The 17,539-nt window shown below is 39.2% G+C and overlaps 1 protein-coding gene and 1 long non-coding RNA gene across 2 annotated transcripts in view; one reads left to right on the top strand and one right to left on the bottom strand.

The window, feature by feature from the left end:
* LOC140500821 (N-acetyllactosaminide beta-1,6-N-acetylglucosaminyl-transferase-like) overlaps positions 1 to 17,539 on the bottom strand; it is a 139,189-nt gene that overhangs the window by 52,890 nt on the left and 68,760 nt on the right. Inside the window, exon 3 of the mRNA XM_072603798.1 lies at positions 15,729 to 17,199. Within this exon, the coding sequence (XP_072459899.1) occupies positions 15,729 to 16,647 (919 nt within the window). The 5' untranslated portion in view covers positions 16,648 to 17,199. The remainder of the gene's footprint in view (positions 1 to 15,728; positions 17,200 to 17,539) is intronic.
* Positions 1 to 17,539, top strand: part of LOC140500824 (uncharacterized) — a 66,083-nt gene that overhangs the window by 27,482 nt on the left and 21,062 nt on the right. The gene's annotated exons all lie outside the window — the stretch shown is intronic.

Genomic DNA, 17,539 nt, shown 5'->3' with positions numbered 1-17,539 from the left:
TAGGTTACACAGACCAGAAACCCAGTCAGATCCAAAGATGAATGCAAAGAGTTTTCTCACAATTATATATCTCAAGCAACCCTTATGTCTTAATTTAAAACTGACTCTGTAGTGGTCAGTTAATTACTATTTCCTTCTTCCTTTGACTGCAGGCAGATACTTGGAGGGGTGGTGAGGGGGGGAGAGTGAGGTATTTTTTTTTTTTGATTCAGAGAATTGCACCTCTTATCACTCATCTCCCTCCCAATTCAGAAAGCTCCTAATCTTCCCTTCAATTAGACATCAGATTACCTAATCTTATATCCTGTTTATATCACGCTAATTGTTTTCCTTTTAATGCATAAAAATCTGTCTCCCTCTGATTTCAGGGTCCAGTGCCAAACTCAGGAGACCTGATCCTGATTTGTTATATAATTGGCATACGTTACTCAGAAGCCTGAACCTTTGTTTTCTTAGTTATTTCAGATTTCACCCGTCACAGTTTTCGGAGAAGCCAGCCAGATTGAGAAAGGTCTCTGACCCCCAGGACAGCCTCCTTATTTTAGATTTCACCCATCACAGCAATAAATTAGTGGTTTAAAGAAGTTATTATATTTCTCTCACACCTAATTTATGACACCATAACAATATCAACACTGAAGAACATGTTTATCTTGTTTTACAGATAAACTTTATACGAAGTTTATCTTATCTTACAGATAACTCCCCCAAATTTGCTAGCCAAGCTTGTGCAACAAAATATGTATGGGTAGGTGTCTTACAGAAGGAAAAGGAAAGAATTCAGAATTACAATGCTCAGAGACCTCAAGGAAAAGTGGGGGACTCTGATGCCTAGTGAGGGCATTTCTGGGATCCCCTTTGTGAAGTGTGCTAAGGAGCTAGAATTTAAATCAGTGCCTTGAGACAATGGTACCAGCTTTGGTGGAGTCCATAACTGAAAATGCCAGTCTGAGCAAAGCAGCCCAGTGCTCCCTGCGGTTGACAGGGCATGTCAGCCCTTCCTCTATGTGTCTCTCTACTTGTATGCCTTTGCACCTTGAAACTTGGGGAAGAAAGTCTTTTGAAGAGTAAAGGGTGTAGAAATTCTGGAATGTTCAGTGTCTGTATGACCATATATATACACTTTCCCTTTCTTCCCATGATTCCTCACCAATCTTCTTCCCTATCAGCACCCTTTAAGAGGGCATGAGAAATGGTTGTGACATGATTTATAGCATAGTTGCAAAATAGCCCAGTTTAAGTAGGTATCTGGGGTATGCCAGGGCTTTAATCCATGAAACTTCAATAATATCTCAAGTCTAATGCCATTAAGACCTCGTCAGCAACAAAATGATATTCTTTTGTGCTGTTCATTGAAATAAAACTCAGAGAAAGGGAGAAGAAAAGTCAAGTAACTTTGAATCTGCCTTTCAGTGAGGAAAACAACGTAATAGGCCCTATTTTAGGAGCTCCAAGAAATAATCTAATCTGGCCCTTTTTTTTAGGAGGCAAAGTAGCTTAGTGGATAGGGCTGAATCTGCAGTAATAGCAGCAGCAGCAGCTAACATCTACATAACACTTAATATGCGCCAGTTTTTTGGTTTATGAGAATGAAGGACAACAACCACCCGTGTGTGAGGTGCTTTGCTAAGTGCTTTACAATTATTACCTCATTTGGTATTCACAATAACCCAGGGAGGCAGATGCTATTATTATTCCCATTTTATAGATGAAGAAACTGAGGCAAACAGAGGATAAACGACTTGGCAAGGGTCATCCAGCTACCAAGTGTCTGAGGCTGGACTTGAACTCAGGACTTCCTGACTCTAGGTTTGACATTCTAGCTACTGCTTTACCTAGGCTTTGAATCCTACCTCTGACCCTGAATAACTATTTAACTGTAAGAGCTTTCTAAGCCTCAGTTTCCTTCTGTAAAATGAGGATACTAATAGCACTTATGTCATGGAAATACTGTGAAGATCAGATAAGATAATGTAAGTAGAAGGGGCAGCACAGTACAATATATGTTATGGTTTATCCTTGGTTTCTAAAGAGGACCAGTGGCTTCATGGAGTGGTCTTGACTTGTGCATGAATTGGATTTAAGTGAGGCAGAGTTACACAAAGTCGCCAGCCTCATTCTCTCTTCCAGAGTCATTGGAGTGGCCAGGGAAAAGTCAAGATGATTGGTGATGGCTGGGATGTAGCGGATGACATTGGATGCTTCCATACCTGACCAAGCTCTGAGCACTCCACAGTGTCTGCTTCAGGAGCATTCATGGCCTTTGGAACAGATTGTTCTCATCCATCCATTCCACCTGAGGAAGTCTTCACATGTTTGGGGTAGTCATCCCCCTAACTCATGATAGCTTTGAAACTTGTCAGATAAACCAGTCTATCTGGTTTTATCCTGCCTACAGAGAAGGCTGCTGGTTGGTTATTGTCCTTTATTCTCGAAGAGGACCAAAATGACTATGTTAGAGTCAAGTTACAATGTCTGACTGTGGCTGATCAAACCAATACAAACTTGGAATGCTCTACTACAGGTCAGGCATAAGTAGTCCATGTGAAATTTGGGATAGATTCTCCAAATTTGTGCATCTTGAGTTTCTCTTGAGTGACTTCAATTCTGCTTTGCTTATACAGCACAGCACCTTCTTTGATGAGGGTATGCCATGCTGTGCAGTCCAGTGTCAGTGTCTCCCATGTCATGCAATCAGTTCCATATGCTACTGTTTCTTGGAGTCACAAGTGAGAGCTGGGTGAAGGTGGACACCAATGGTATACGAACAGCCCTGGAAAGGGCTTGACAAGCTCTCACGCTAGAGGTACTAGATCTCCCTGAACACCCCATATACCCCAATATAGTATATATACTAGATAGAAGTCTGAACTTGGAATCAGGAAGACGCAGATTTGAATTTTGTTTCAGGTTAGTATCCGTGTGACCCTGGGTGAATCTGAACTCATTTTGTCCTCAATAAAGTAGGGGAGTTGGACTTAATCTTCTAGGTCTAAATCTATTCTCCTCAGACTTTATGAAAAACACCTTAAAGCTATAAAAATGCAAGCTCTCATAAATGAAGAAATCATCCCCTGAGGCATTGAGGAGGGGCTAGGAGACTGCATCTTTGCATCACACATATTGTAAATAACTTTGCCAGGATCAGAGGATCCACAGATTAGACCTAGAAGAGAGTTCACACATTGTCTAGTTCAATTTTCTCATTTTACAGATGAGAAAACAGTTCCAGAAAGGTTATGACTTGCTTAAGGTCACTTGGGGAGCCAATAGCAGAGCCAGGATTTGAACAAAGGCTCTCTAATCCCAGATCTAGGGATTTTTTAAATCTGAACCCAGATTTCTGGTTCCAAATTTTATAATCTTTCCACACTCAGGCCTCAACTTGCTAAGATGGAGAGCTGATGTAATTATCTGCATGTCATGGGAAGGAGTGATTTAGTCCCAGTTTTTTATATTTTGATCCATCAAAGTATGTATATATTTTAGGTGAGAATGTTTGGAGACTGAGCTATCCAAATAATTTGCCTCAATTCTCCACCTCTCTTGGCATATGCTGACAAAGGCCAAAGCTGGGGTTTTAAACCTTTTTTGTGACATAGGCCCCTTTGGCAGCCTGGTAAAACCTATGGACCTCTTCTCCAAATTTCAAAAAATATGTAAATTGAAATAAAACACAACATAGCATTACAAAGGAAATCAATTATATTTAAATATAGCTATAGAGATGTATATATATGTGTGTGTGTGTGTAGGGTTATACACACACACTTACATACATACATATGTATGTACATATGTACATGCATACATACTATGCACCTGATTAAGAAACTCAAGGTTATGAGGTCACTAAAAATGAGGAAAACCTTTTGGAGGAATTATGTGCATTATTGTAGCAGAAAGGAATACTCTAGATCAGAAGCTCCCAAATTTATTTGGCCTACTGCCCCCTTTTCATACAAAAAAATTACTCAGCCCGCCCCTGAAAAATCTACTTTTTTTAACCCTTGAGGGGTTTTTTTTAAAAAAAATTTTGTATCATTTCAAAAATTATATGAAGTGTATGTTTTTAAATGACACATCTTAAATTTAATGATTTATTGTAAACTTGTGAGTTTTTTCCTGCACTGAAATTTTGATGACATGTCAGGTAACTGTATAGTATTGTATTATAGGCAAGTCATTACACGCATATATTCCTACTGATGCATGCTGGACTTCTGGACAATGCATGGCAGGCTCACCTGTCAACACTTGTTGTTAAGATCTGTTGGCAGACGACCACTGATTGGTTATAACTTTCATTTTGTGTGTTTATTTGGAAAATAATGCAATCACTATGACTTTAACTCTGTTACACAGCAGATGAAACATGTATGAATGGCTTTTCAAATTTTCTTCTCTTCTTTCCTTATGCCTCCACCGCCCCCTTATTTTATTCAGTGCCCCCAATTGTACCTGAGACTACTATCTCCCCCCTGGATCATTCTAGCACCTCCCAAGGGATAATATCACCCACTTTGGGAACCTCCGCTCCAGATGAAGGGCAAAGATATGACGTCTTCAAAGTGATTATAGCCATACACATATGTTCTGTATGACTGCACATATATAACATATCAAATTACTTACTATCTCAAGGAGGGAGGAAAAGGGAAAATTTAGAACTCAAATTTTAAAAATAAAGGAATGTTAAAAATTCTTTACATGCAGTTGGGGGAAAATATCAGTTAACCTTATTCCACAAAAATATGTATAGCAGCTCCTTTTGTGGTGGCAAAGAATTGGAAATTGAGAAGGTATCCAACAATTGGGGAATGGCTGAATAAATTGTGGTATACGATTGCAATAGAACACGACTGTGCTGTAAGAAATGATGAGCAGGATAATTTCAGAAAAATTGTGAAAGATTTTCTTGAACTGATGAAAAATGAAGTGAGCAGAGCCAGGAGAACATTGTACATAGTAACGTCAATATCATGTGATGATCAATTGTTAATGATTTAGCTTTCTGATTGATACGACCCAAGACAGTTCCAAAGGGCTCATAGTGAAATGTGCTATCCACTTCCAGGAAAGAACTGATGGAGTCTGCATGCAAACAGAAGCATACTAGCTTCACTCTTTTAATTTGAATGTGTGTGTGTGTGTGTGTGTGTGTGTGTTTGATCTGTACTTTCTTTCACAACATGACTACTACAGAAATATTTTACATGATGGCACATGTATAACCTATATCAAATTACTGTCTCAGGGAGGGAGATGAAGAAAGAGAGAGGAAGAAAATTTGGAGCTCAATATTTTAAAAAATGAATATTAAAATTTGTTTTTACATGTAATTGGGAAAAATAAAATATTATTAAAAATTATATTATTAAAAATAATAGCATCACAGGATAGCTATGAGGATCAAATGAGTTAACATGTAAACTGCATTGTAAACCTTAATTGTTCCTTGCAGATTCACTGGACTAGATAGACATATGTTTCTTTCAACAAGTCATCTATCTCAGGGAAGGGAGTTTTCCAGTTGATTTCTTGTGTTTGCTCTAGAACCTGGAGTTCCCCAAAACCTGTTTTTAAAAATATTGTGATAACTCTCTATCAGTATAATTGATTTCATTTGTAACACTTGCATATTTTATTTTATGCATTTAAAAAGGGTCCATGACATAAAAAGGATTAAGAAGACCTGAATTCTGTGTTTAGACTAGACCCAGCATAGTAATGATGCGGGTGACATAATGAATGGAGCCCTAGAAATTGGAATCAGGAGGACCTGAATTTGAAACCTAAGCAGACACTTATTACCTATGTGACCTTGGGCAAGAACAAAACCGCTCTCTGGTTGTTGGATGGATATATCAGTAGCATCTACCTCACAGGGCTATAGTGGAGACCAGATGTGATGAGGTGTGCAAACGTAAATGTTAGTATCATCCTCTTAACAATGAACCACGCTAAGGCAGGAGAATAACTGTGTGCTGGCAAGGGTTAACTGGTGTCAGCTCTTTTCAAAGCTTCAAAGAAATGGAGAGGAAGGAAAAGATTTGGGGTGGTTCATAACATGAACAAAACTAGGAAAGAGTCTGGGCAGCTGGGAAAAGGGGGGGGGGGTAGTATTAACCTCGATGGCTTGTTTTCAAATACTAACTGAATCTGTCCTCTGTTCCAGGACCTGTAGCTAGGCATGATGGGAGAATACAAGGAAGTATAAATCAGGGACCCTCTCCCTAGGATGTTAGATTTAGCTGAGAAGATATATCTACTTCTAAAAAGGGTAACTAATGATATTAGACAGTTTAACACTAGTTTCAAAAGAATAGTACAGACTTAAAAAAGAAATACAATAGAAGTTCAGACAAAGGAAAATCCACTTCCACTTGGGGCTATCGTGGATGGTTTCATGGGGAAGGAGATATTTTGTTGTTGTTCAGTTGTGTTAACTCTTCACGACCTCATCTGAGGGTTTTCTGGCAAAGATACTGAAATGGTTTGCCATCTCCTCCTTTAGTTCATTTTACAGATGAGAAAACTGAGGCAAACTGGGTTAAGTTTTGTACCCAGGGTGTGTGTTCATCCTTTGTTGTCGAAGAAGACCATGGCATCAGAGAAATGATGACATGACTTGTACTTGACTTTGTTTTGAGTGAGGGAGAGCTGTGCAGGTCACCAGCCTCACTTCTCCTCCAGGGCTATCTGAATCCAATGATCAGATATTCATCAAGATGACTGGAGATGAGCCAGCGTGAGGCAGTTGGGGTTAAGTGACTTGCTCAAGGTTACACACCTAGTGAATGTCAAGTGTCTGAGGTGAGATTTGAACTCAGGTCCTCTCTGACTTCTGCTCTATCCACTGCACCATTTAGCTGCCCCTGTACCTAGGGTAACACATTTGTTAAGTATCTGAGATCGGATTCGAACTCAGGTCTTCCTGACTCCAGGGCAAGTATTCTATCCACTGAGTCACTTAGTTGCCCCAAATGTTTGTATTTTGCCTGGACTTTAAAGGACGAATAGGATTTGGATAGGTAGAGTCCATCAAAGACATAATCTCAATGATAAGGCTCTCCACTGGAATGGTAGAGCAGGAAGGGACCTTAGAAATCATTTAGTTCAAATCTCTTATTGGACAGATAAGGAAACTTGCTCCTTGAGAATTTCAATGACTTGCCCTAGACCACACATGTGCTGGCAGAGTGATGACTAGCAGCCAGGTCCCAGAGTACCCATTCCATAACATTATGTGATACTACTTCAACCACCAGAAAGTTTCCCTTCACTCACAGAAGTGCTAATTCTGTTTCACAATAAAAATAACTCACATTGACATAGCATTCACAGAAATCCCGTTAGGTAGGAAGGGTGAATAATAATAGGCCTATTTTACAGATGGGAAAATTGAAGCTCAGCCATTAAGGGACTTTCCCCTTTGTAAGTGGATGATAGCAAGGCAATTTCTGCAAACAGAGCTAACTTGAATTTTTAATGACATTTAAAACAACTCACTTAGATAATGGAAAACCACGATAACCAAGACCAGTGGTATTGGTGGTGTTCAGTAGCGTCCATCTCTATGTGATCCACTGGACTTTTGTCTTTGGGGTTTTCTTGGCAAAGAAACTGGAATGGTTTGCTGTTTCCTCTCCATTGCGCCCCCATTTTACAGATGAGGAACTGAGAAAAGGAGGGATTAAGAGACTTGCCCAAGGTCACACCACTGATAAGTGTCTGTGGTTGGATTTGAACTAGATCTTCCTGAATTTACCCTTTATGTTCTAGCTACTCCCCCACCTGCTACATGGTGATGCTAACATGATACTTAACACTGTGTCTATTTACTTACTATTGCATTGTGGACCAAGTGGGCAAAGAATGGGTAGAAAGTAATGCCCTTAATAGTAGGGTTGGTACACCCTGGAATCATGTTCTCCCCTTTTCTACAATTTCCACCACCATTTTGCACCTCTGAAAAAGAAATGTCGGAGGTCCAAAAAGTCAAGATATGAAGAAAAAGAAAAGTGGGTTTTCGGTCAGATGAGACTTCATATGGGGTATTACCCACAAAAGACTTAATTTCCTGAGAACTCAGAGGCTCTTAAATTGTGCCATGGCCTCAGGTTTTATTTTGGTTCCACCCTCTCTGCTTCACAGGATTAACTAATTAATTATTAGAAAGTGCTTTGAAAACATTAAGTACTATACATTTATTAGATTAGTTGAAACATTTCCCCTGCCTGAAGGCTTCTAGAGAAGACAGGCTGACTACAGGTGTGGTTAATCTGTAATGGGAAGCAGACCATTTAAAAAAAATTAATTTTTAAAATATTCTTTTCAATTACATGTAAAAACAACTTTGACATTCATTTTTTAAAATGTTGAGTTCCAAATTTTCTTTCTCCCTCTCTGCCCTCCCCCTTACCTGAGAAGGCACATAATTTAATAGAGGTTATAAACGAATAGTCCATTTTCTAGGCAGTCTGTTTCAGGAGTGGGGGGAGGAGGCTGAGGAGATAGGCCACTCGAGGTGGGCTTAATTCTTAGTGCAAGAATTTAAGCCTGGGAAACTAGCAAACTAAAAAAAATCAGAGCATTATCGACTGATTGTATAGACCTAAGAAAGTGATAGAGAAAATCTTAAAAATGCAGGTTAAACTTAAAAGTGTGTTGCCTGTACATTTTTTCTTTGGAGACCCTGTTGTTAAAACTTTTACCACCATACCCTTGACTGCTCCACTCTACTAGTAAAAGGGTTCCAAAGTGACAGGACTGGAGGGAGGGAGAGGGGGAATAATCACCATCTCATCCTCTCTCCAGCAAAACTCTGGTTAATCCATGTTAGTTATGAATATACATTCGGCTAAAATTTGCAACAATAGCTTCGTGATATTGAAAAGAGAATTAGGACTATGCAGGTTAAAAACCAAGGTAGAAGCAGTTAGGTAGCACAGTGGATAGGACCCTGGCTCTGGAGTCTAAAGGACCTGAGTTCAAATCTAGCCTCAGATGCTTACTTATGTCATTCCATGCAAGTCACCTAACCCTGACTGCCTCAAAAAAAAGAAAAGGTAAAATGGGTGATAAATAAAATAAAGATAATTTGATGAAAAAGATGCCTATGTCGCATAATGATATAACGGTATGCAATAACCACTGGAGCAAATGATTAGAGAATGGATTTTGAGGTAACCAGGTGAGATGGGATAGAAAGGGAAGGGAATAAGCATTTATTATGTGCTAGGCACTGGTGCTAAATGCTTTTCACAAATATTCTCATTTGAGAGAATAGAACACTGGATCAGAGTGGGTAAGACCTCCATTCAAATCCAGCCTCAGATGGTTATACTAGTGTGACTCATGGTGTCATTTAACCTGTATCTGCCTCCATTTCTTCATCTGTAAAAAGGCATTTTTAAAATTTATTTTAGTTTTCAACATTCACTTCCATAAGATTTTGAGTTCCAAATTTTCCCTCCATCATTCTCCTCTCCCCGCATTTTAGCATGCATTGTAAGTGGAAATATTAATAGCTTCAGGGATTGTGTGAGGAGAAAATGACATAATGTAAAAAGTACTTTGCAAACCTGAAATCGCTATATAAATGCTTCTCATTCAGTCATTTCCAAAACTTTGTGACCCATTTGAGGTTTTCTTGGCAAAGATACTGGAGTGGTTTGCCATTTCCTTCTCTAGCTCATTTTATAGATGAGGAAACTGAGGCAAACAGAGTTAACTGACTTGCCCAGTGTCTGAGTCCAGATTGAACTCATATTACTATATGGAGTAATCATACTTTTATGTTTGAATGACCTGATGAAGAAGAACAATGATCTTGAATTCAGATGAGCTGGTTTTAAATTTTGATCTTTCTACTTATTACTTGTGTAACTTGTGTAAGGCATTTAATTCTTTTGTGTCTGTTTTCTCATCTATGTTGTGATTTCCAAACTTTTTTTGATCACTCATAGCTATCAATAAAAATGTTTTGAGCCTACTTCTCAATTTATGTACATTTATTGATAAATTATATACATATATAACTGTTCTAATATTCTGTATATTATGGAAATAAATAATTTAAAAATAAATTTCACTTTATTAATAGCTCAAAAAATCTTCTTGCCTAATATTCATTAGAATATTATGTATAATAATATAATTTAGTGAGAGCAATGTGCTCCATTCTTTTTGAAAATCTTGGCTCACTGTTTTGCGATTTAACAATACATTGTGTTTTTTAGAAACAAACAGTCAACAGTGCCTTGCTGTAGAATTCCCCTTCTTCCTTCAGGATACTCTGTGTAGCACCTGAGATAGGTCTGATAGACATACGATGTAATATATGGTTGTCTTTCATACAGACAGAGGGAGAGAACCAGTATCAATATGTTTATTGAATACCATTAAAGCAGAATTATTTTCTCATTTAAAAAAAATGGCCAGCATTTATCATTTCTTTTTCTCCAGATACACATAGGTACCATTCATACCTTTTTTGTTGTTGTTTTCTCATTCTGGTCATTACCAGCACCTGCTTTGCTGTAAACAAACACTGAGAATGAGGTGATACCTGCATCTCACTGTTGGCAGTTGGGGGAGAACAGAACATTTTGGGGTGGGGAGGGAATAGCATTTTGTTTGCTAAAGGAATTCAAGGAGAACTTTAGTCCAGAATATTATTCTTTTATTATTTCATCTGTTGTCAGAAATGTGTGTGTATTTGTCCTTCATTGCCAAAGAAGACCATGCCATCAGGGAAATAATGACATGACTTGCACTTGACTTTATTTTGAGTGAGGGAGGGGTGTGCAGGTCACCAGCCTCACTTCTCCTCCAGAGTCATCTGAATCCAGTGACCAGATATTCATCAGGATGACTGGCTATGACCCAGGAGGAGGCAATTGAGGTTAAGTGACTTGCCCAAGGTCACACAGCTAGTAAGTGTCAAGTGTCTGAGTTGAGATTTGAACTCAGGTCCTCCTGACTCCTGCACTGGTGCTCTATCCACTACACCACCTAGCTGCCCCTAATGCAGATGAAATGCAGAAGTCAGGAGATAGCAGTAACTGGTCTGGAACATAGATTTTGTCTGGAAAAGTTCTTCCTGGCATTGCCTTGTTCTATAACTCCCTCTAACCATTTAGACAGTAAGTTCCTTGAGGGCAGGGACTGTCTTGACTCTTTTTGTATCCCCAGTGCTTCTTAAACAGCCCTAATCATGGAATGGGTGTTGACTCAAAGTGACAGCTTGGAGAGACCTCAGCATGAAAAGGCCAAGGTCTGCCACTGCATCCTGGGTCATCTCCAGTTGTCCCAATCAGAAGGCTCTGGAGGACAAAGTGAGGCTGGTCACTTTGCACAACCCTTCCTCACTCAAATTCAATTCACTTGCAAATCATGGCCTCATCTTCCCAATGTCATGGTCCTCTTTGAGAACGAAGGACAAACCACACAATTCCCAGCACTTAGCACAGTGTTTATGGCGTACAGTACATCCTCCACATTTATTGACTGATCAACCATCCCCATGAATAATAGTCTTTATCATTATTTTTTCTTTAAGAAATTATGCCACCAAGTCAGTTTTTAGACCCCTTCCTTTGTTGAATTTTTGAGATGTGCTTGGTAGTTTCTCAGTTTCAGCTAGGTGACATGGAAAATGAAGCACTAGCCTGGAGATGGGAAGACCTGAGTTTGAATCCTGCCTCAGACACTCACTAGTTGTGTGTCCCTGGGCAAGGCATTAACCTCTCTAAGACTCAGTTTCTTCTACAACATGGGGATAATTAAAGCACCTAACTTGCAGGGTTGTTGTGAGGATCAAATGAGATAATACTGGGTGTTCCACAAGTCTTATTCTAAGGTATTAAAGTTTAAAGCTGCATTAAGACTTTTGGGACAGCTAGTACATGCAAAATGTTTTATAAACCTTCAGGTGGTATATATAAGTAGTAGCTTCTTCTCTTCCTATTCCAAACTACTTTCAGTGACAGTCTTTCAGGAACATTCTCCTCTTGGCTACCTTCCTGTTTCTCTTGGATTTGGGGTCCTGAGATGTCTGAGCATCAGTGATGGAATTTTCTTATTTGAAAGGAGCATCTAAATATAGCAGCAGACCTAATTTGTCATCTGAATGGCCCAAAACTGGTTCCCAGAGTCACTGCTGGACAGACTTCCAAAGAACATGGCATGAGTCCATCCTTACGTGTGGGTATTAAAGAGCTGGCAGCATCTAAGACCACATCAGAGATGGGTCAATGTCTACATGCCCGGTCCCTTGATACGTTGTATTTTCTTTAGTTTATCTGTGGAGGTCTGGAGGGACTGCAGCCTAAACTAACTCTACAGCCGCATCAAGTTGACCATGAAGAACCTGGATCAATGACTCACGGTCTACCTACCAGAGGACTGAAATCTGCTTAGGGTATAAAACTTCAGCAGCCAATACTTTCTTCTCCACAAAATACAACCAGGGAAAGAGTTTTTCCTCCACAAAATACAGCTGTGAGAAGAAATGTCCTGTAGAAGTTGGCAGGACACTGAAACCTGACCCCTTTGTGTTTTCTACCTTCATTTTCAGATTTTCTAATGCCTTGATATCTGTCCCAACTAGAGACATTTTTCCTTTATGGAATAATTTCCTCATTCTCTGCTCTCTTCTTCAAAGTTTTCTACATCCTGGTACTCTGGTATTTCAAGTTCTTCCTAACCTGGCCCCAATCTAGCATTCTTTCACGCCAGTTCATCCCAGCTGGTTTTCTTGCTTTTCCTTATAATGATAGGTTACCTTCTGCTTCCAGACCTTTGCACTGGCTCTCTCTCGTGCCTGGAATGCACTCCCTCCTCACTCCTAGCTCTTGAAATATCTAATTTCCTTCAAGATTCAGCTCAGGCATCACCTTCTACATGAAACCTTTTCTGATTCTTCTAGCATTCCCGCCTCCCACGTATTCGATCTGTCACCAAGTGCTGTTACTTTTGCAACCTCTCTTGAATATCCCTCCTTCTCTCCTCCGACACTACTGTTCCCTTACCACCATGAGGTGCAGGGCTTCATCACCTCACATGTGGATCATTCTAATAACCCCCTGGTTGGTTTCTCTGCCTCAAGGATCTCCCCTCTTCACTCCATCTTTCACTCAGTTGCTACTGGGCCATCACTAGTCATTCTGACCTATGTCTTGCCACTGAACTCATTCCTCCCTTTCTCCCTTCCTCCCTTCTTTCCTTCCTTCCACTGTCTCCAGTTTCCCCTCATTGGTTGAGCTAAGGTAATAGACACATCTGAGGGAAACTGTTGTTTTTATTCAGTAGTGTCTCACTCTTTGTGACCCTATTTGGGATTGTTGTTGTTCTTTGGCAGAGATACTGAAGTAGTTTGCCATTTCCTTCTCCAGTTCATTTTACAGATGAGGAAACTGAGGCAAACAGGGTTAAATGACTTACCTAGGGTCACACAGCTAGCAAATATCTGAGGCCAGATTTGAACTTAGGGAGATGAGTCTTCTTGCCTTCAAGCCTGGCACTCTACCCATTGTACCACCTAGCTGCCCCATCACATTACTCTTAGAATCCTTATTAATTGTATCATTATTATTCCTTATTAAAAGATTGCTTATTAAGCTACATTATTGTTCCTTATTAATCTGCCTTATAGTCAATCTCAGCTTCCTCGTGTGCCTCTGAGACTACTACATAATAAGAAAAGAATATAAAAATACTGCTAGTTCACAATTTTCCCAGAAAAAAACAACGAAAATATCTGATCTAACTCAATAGCAATGGAAAAGTGTTGTGTCCCTCTGTGGTTGGAGGATCTAGGTTCTCAGGTGATCCTGACTCTTCCACTTAACACCTGTGGGTAAGAGCCTAACCTTTCTGGTTCTCAGGAATTTCATTTGTAAATGAATTGATTGGCCTAAATGACTCACAAGGCTCCTTCCAGTAATGAACCTAGAATTCTCTCATCTAACCTTTTTCAGACAATAAAACAGCGATCCACTCTGCATTTCAACAATAACACTAGCATATATATACATACATATATATATACATATATATATATATATATATATATATATATATATATATATAAAATGTTCTATAATTATGCTGCACCATATAGATGTTGCAGGTTACATGTGTTTTTCAAACTCCTATTTTTACCTTTGGTATTGTCCATATAAACAGGATACACAAGCACAAAGTGCTAGAACCTAGTCAAGAATTTTTTTTCTGATAAGTTGTATCAGAATTCCATCAAAGCACTCTGTTGGATATCCCATTAAATGATGTAAAGACTCCTTGAATTAAGCTTAAGGTGCAGGGAGCATCTATTTTCAGTCAAGGAAATCAGCAGCCATAATATAATCCTCCTGGCATACAATGTTTCTGGTTCTTTGTGGAACCTGTCCTGATGAAACCAGCAACCAAGACAAAAGAATGAAGAATAACACACAGAGACTGCCATGACTGTGTCCCTCATTGCAAGTTTTACTTAAGTCATCGACTTTCCGTCCAGTTTTCCTGAGTTTCTCAGGTATATACCATCACATTTATTCATAAGCTCACTACAGTTATATCCCTTCCACATCACAAGGGTTGGGACGGAGTTAGGGGAGCAGTACCCCCAGGATCTGGAAAATACATATTAAAGTTTTTGGACCTCCCTTTGTACCAGAGAAGAAATCTGAATTATTATACTATTAAAAGAAATCAATGTATTCTATGCATTTCTGAATTTCTAAGCCTTTTCTACGTTGTCTGCTGGCCTTCATGTGTTGTCTTTGGCTTCCACAAAACTCCCCCAAAATTCCTATTTAGTTTCTTAGACTGACCTGCAATATATCAAAACTGCGATGGGGAAAATCACAATGGGGAAGTGATAATTGTACTTGGATCTTCTATAACCAAATTAATATAATTGACTACATATCTGCTTAATCCTTCTCCCTTCCTTTTGGCTTTGCTTCCCTATTTTTTTTCAAATAATCTTATTGGGTGATCAACTGTGATTCCAGAGGACTTACAGTGAAACATGCCGCCTACCTCCTGATAAAGGATAGATTCAAAGTGTAGATTGAGACATAATTTGCTGGGATGTGAGCAATTCAGAAATTTGTTTTTACTTGATTGTATATGTTCATAATAGGGGATTTGGTATTTTTTCTTGCTCTTTCAATTGGGGAGTTGGTACTAAAAAGGCAAAACTACATTTGAAAAAAAAAATTAATGAAAAAAACCTTTTTGCATCTTCTACTTTACCTATTCCTAACTCACTTCTGCTCCTTTTATAAAGTAGGCTCCTTGTGAGTAGGGATTATTTCCTTCCTATGTATTTGTATGCCCAGTGACCAGCACAGTGTATAACACTTAATAAATGCTTAACCAATGCTTGTTGATTGATTTCCTGATCTAACAATAATTTACTTCTATCTCAACTGACTCATTCTAACTCTAAATACATCATCCACAAAGCTGTAAACAAATTCTCTGTCTCCCATATGACCAGTATATGACAGTGGTATTGGACCTCTATGCAACATTTAACTTGCTTTCCAAAATGATTGCACACGCCATCAGGGACTTGTGACTAAAATTTCATAGGCACATTTTATGAGCATTCAGTGTACCTTAGTATAATAGTTACAGTTATGTAACTTTATTTTCTGCAATGACCACTGAAACTAATAATATGCTAAAATAAAAATCAGAGTCAACCATACCTGGAATCCTATTAAGAGTCACCCAGAAATGCTCATCAGGACTATAGGTATCTTTAGACCACTCCAGTAAATCAATGGCCCATGGGTCTTGGAGAACAAAATTGGCAAATTCCCTCGTGAGCGCAACATAAGCCGAGCCAAAGTAAATGGTCAGATCGTGGGGAGGAAGAGTTTTCTTTATGAAAGTCCACAGCATGAAGGAAAATAAAATATATTTCTGCTCCTTGTAGACATATTTCGTCCTTCGAATAACATGAGGGGGAGGCAGCACCCCTGGGGTGATATTTGTCCCTTTAAATCCTTTCAAATGCTGGATTATTTCCTTATTGGTTTTCAGAGGGAAATCTTGCCCACAAGTGTTAATAACGTATTTCCATTGAATCTCGGAGGCTATGAGGTCTTTCATGCAGTTCAGGTCAGCCTGGAGCCTAGATATTCCAGCATAGACAACTGACTCCATCTTAGAGGCAAGAAAAACATTGGGGAAGCAGCCCACCAATCTTCTCACAGCATCTTTAAACTCAGCTGTTGTCTTCTCATCCACGTGAACACAGTAAACATTTTGGGGCATGTAAACTGCCCTGAAGAGCCTCTCAAAGGTTTCAAAATCCTTATGTATGACCATCACATAGGCCAAAGGAAACTGGGCTTCTTCTTCTGACAGAGGAACTGTTATGAAGTGATTTTGGAGCAAATAGTCTTGGCAAGAAAGATTTTCAACTGTCGGGTTCAGAACAGTTTCTTGAATAGAAATCATCTGTCCTCTGATAACTGAATCACAAACTTCAGCAAGAGCTGAAGAGTTTGAGACTTTTAACATCCTCTGATTTGTTTGTATGAACACATTGTTGATATAGAAGAAGTACACTGTCACTGTGAACATAAGCACCACTAAGAAATGAAATTTCTTTGATTTCATTTTTTAAAAAAAATTTCCTTCTAAATGTCCTGTGGCTGTGATCTATTTTCAAAATCAGTCTTCAAGTTCTTCCCCTGGGCTTGTGAGTCTTGTAGCTACAATTTCTTGTTCTGAAAAATAATAGAAGAGTTTCCACTCACTCAACTATGTCCTCACAATCCAAAATAAGGTTCTCCCTGAAGGTATAGTGACACTGCTCATCTGTGGTCTTTAGATCTTTGGCAAGGAAGCTGTCTGGTCGGCTGAATGCTAGCCACACACCAGCAGCTCAGTTATAGCAAAACAGGATGGATAACTCTTCAGATGAGAAAAGTTCCATGGCTGCAAAACTGTGGTATGACCTTTCCCAGCTCACTGGAAAGTGGGGAGGAGCTACCCATCCCACATCGATCTTTTCAGGGTCCAGTGTGGACCACAAGCAAAATCAGTAGAGAGGGTCTTGAGTTATTGTCTTCAAGCTGTCTGTGCTGTTCATTTCTCTGTAGCAGCTAAACAAGATCTAGCTGGTGAAGATAACTGCTTCTGCTGTCCAGCCACAAGCTTTTTTTTCACCTAAAGATATCAAGAATTCATTTTATTGAATCTAGACTTGGCAAAATGTTTCTAATTTTGTTTTATGATACCAATGATCTTGCTCTAGGCAATGTAATCCCCTCCCTTTCAATTCCCCCAAGGCTCTGAAACCACTTCCAAACAGGAAGTGCCTGTACTAATTTTATTGACACATCATAATAATTCACATGCTTTGCGTTCCTGCACAAAGGCAAGCTGATTACTTATCTTATGTTACAGTCTGTGAGGATATCAGTTTGGAGGGGTAGAGGTGTCATTATATGTCATTATGACCTCCTATTTCCCTCCCCACCCTCCCCAAGAAAGAGGATGGAATAGA

The sequence above is a fragment of the Notamacropus eugenii genome, chromosome 4, assembly GCF_028372415.1.
Source record: "Notamacropus eugenii isolate mMacEug1 chromosome 4, mMacEug1.pri_v2, whole genome shotgun sequence".
Taxonomy (NCBI): domain Eukaryota; kingdom Metazoa; phylum Chordata; class Mammalia; order Diprotodontia; family Macropodidae; genus Notamacropus; species Notamacropus eugenii.
The sequence above is the reverse complement of the archived record's forward strand: the minus strand, read 5'-3'. Positions and strand labels throughout refer to the sequence as shown.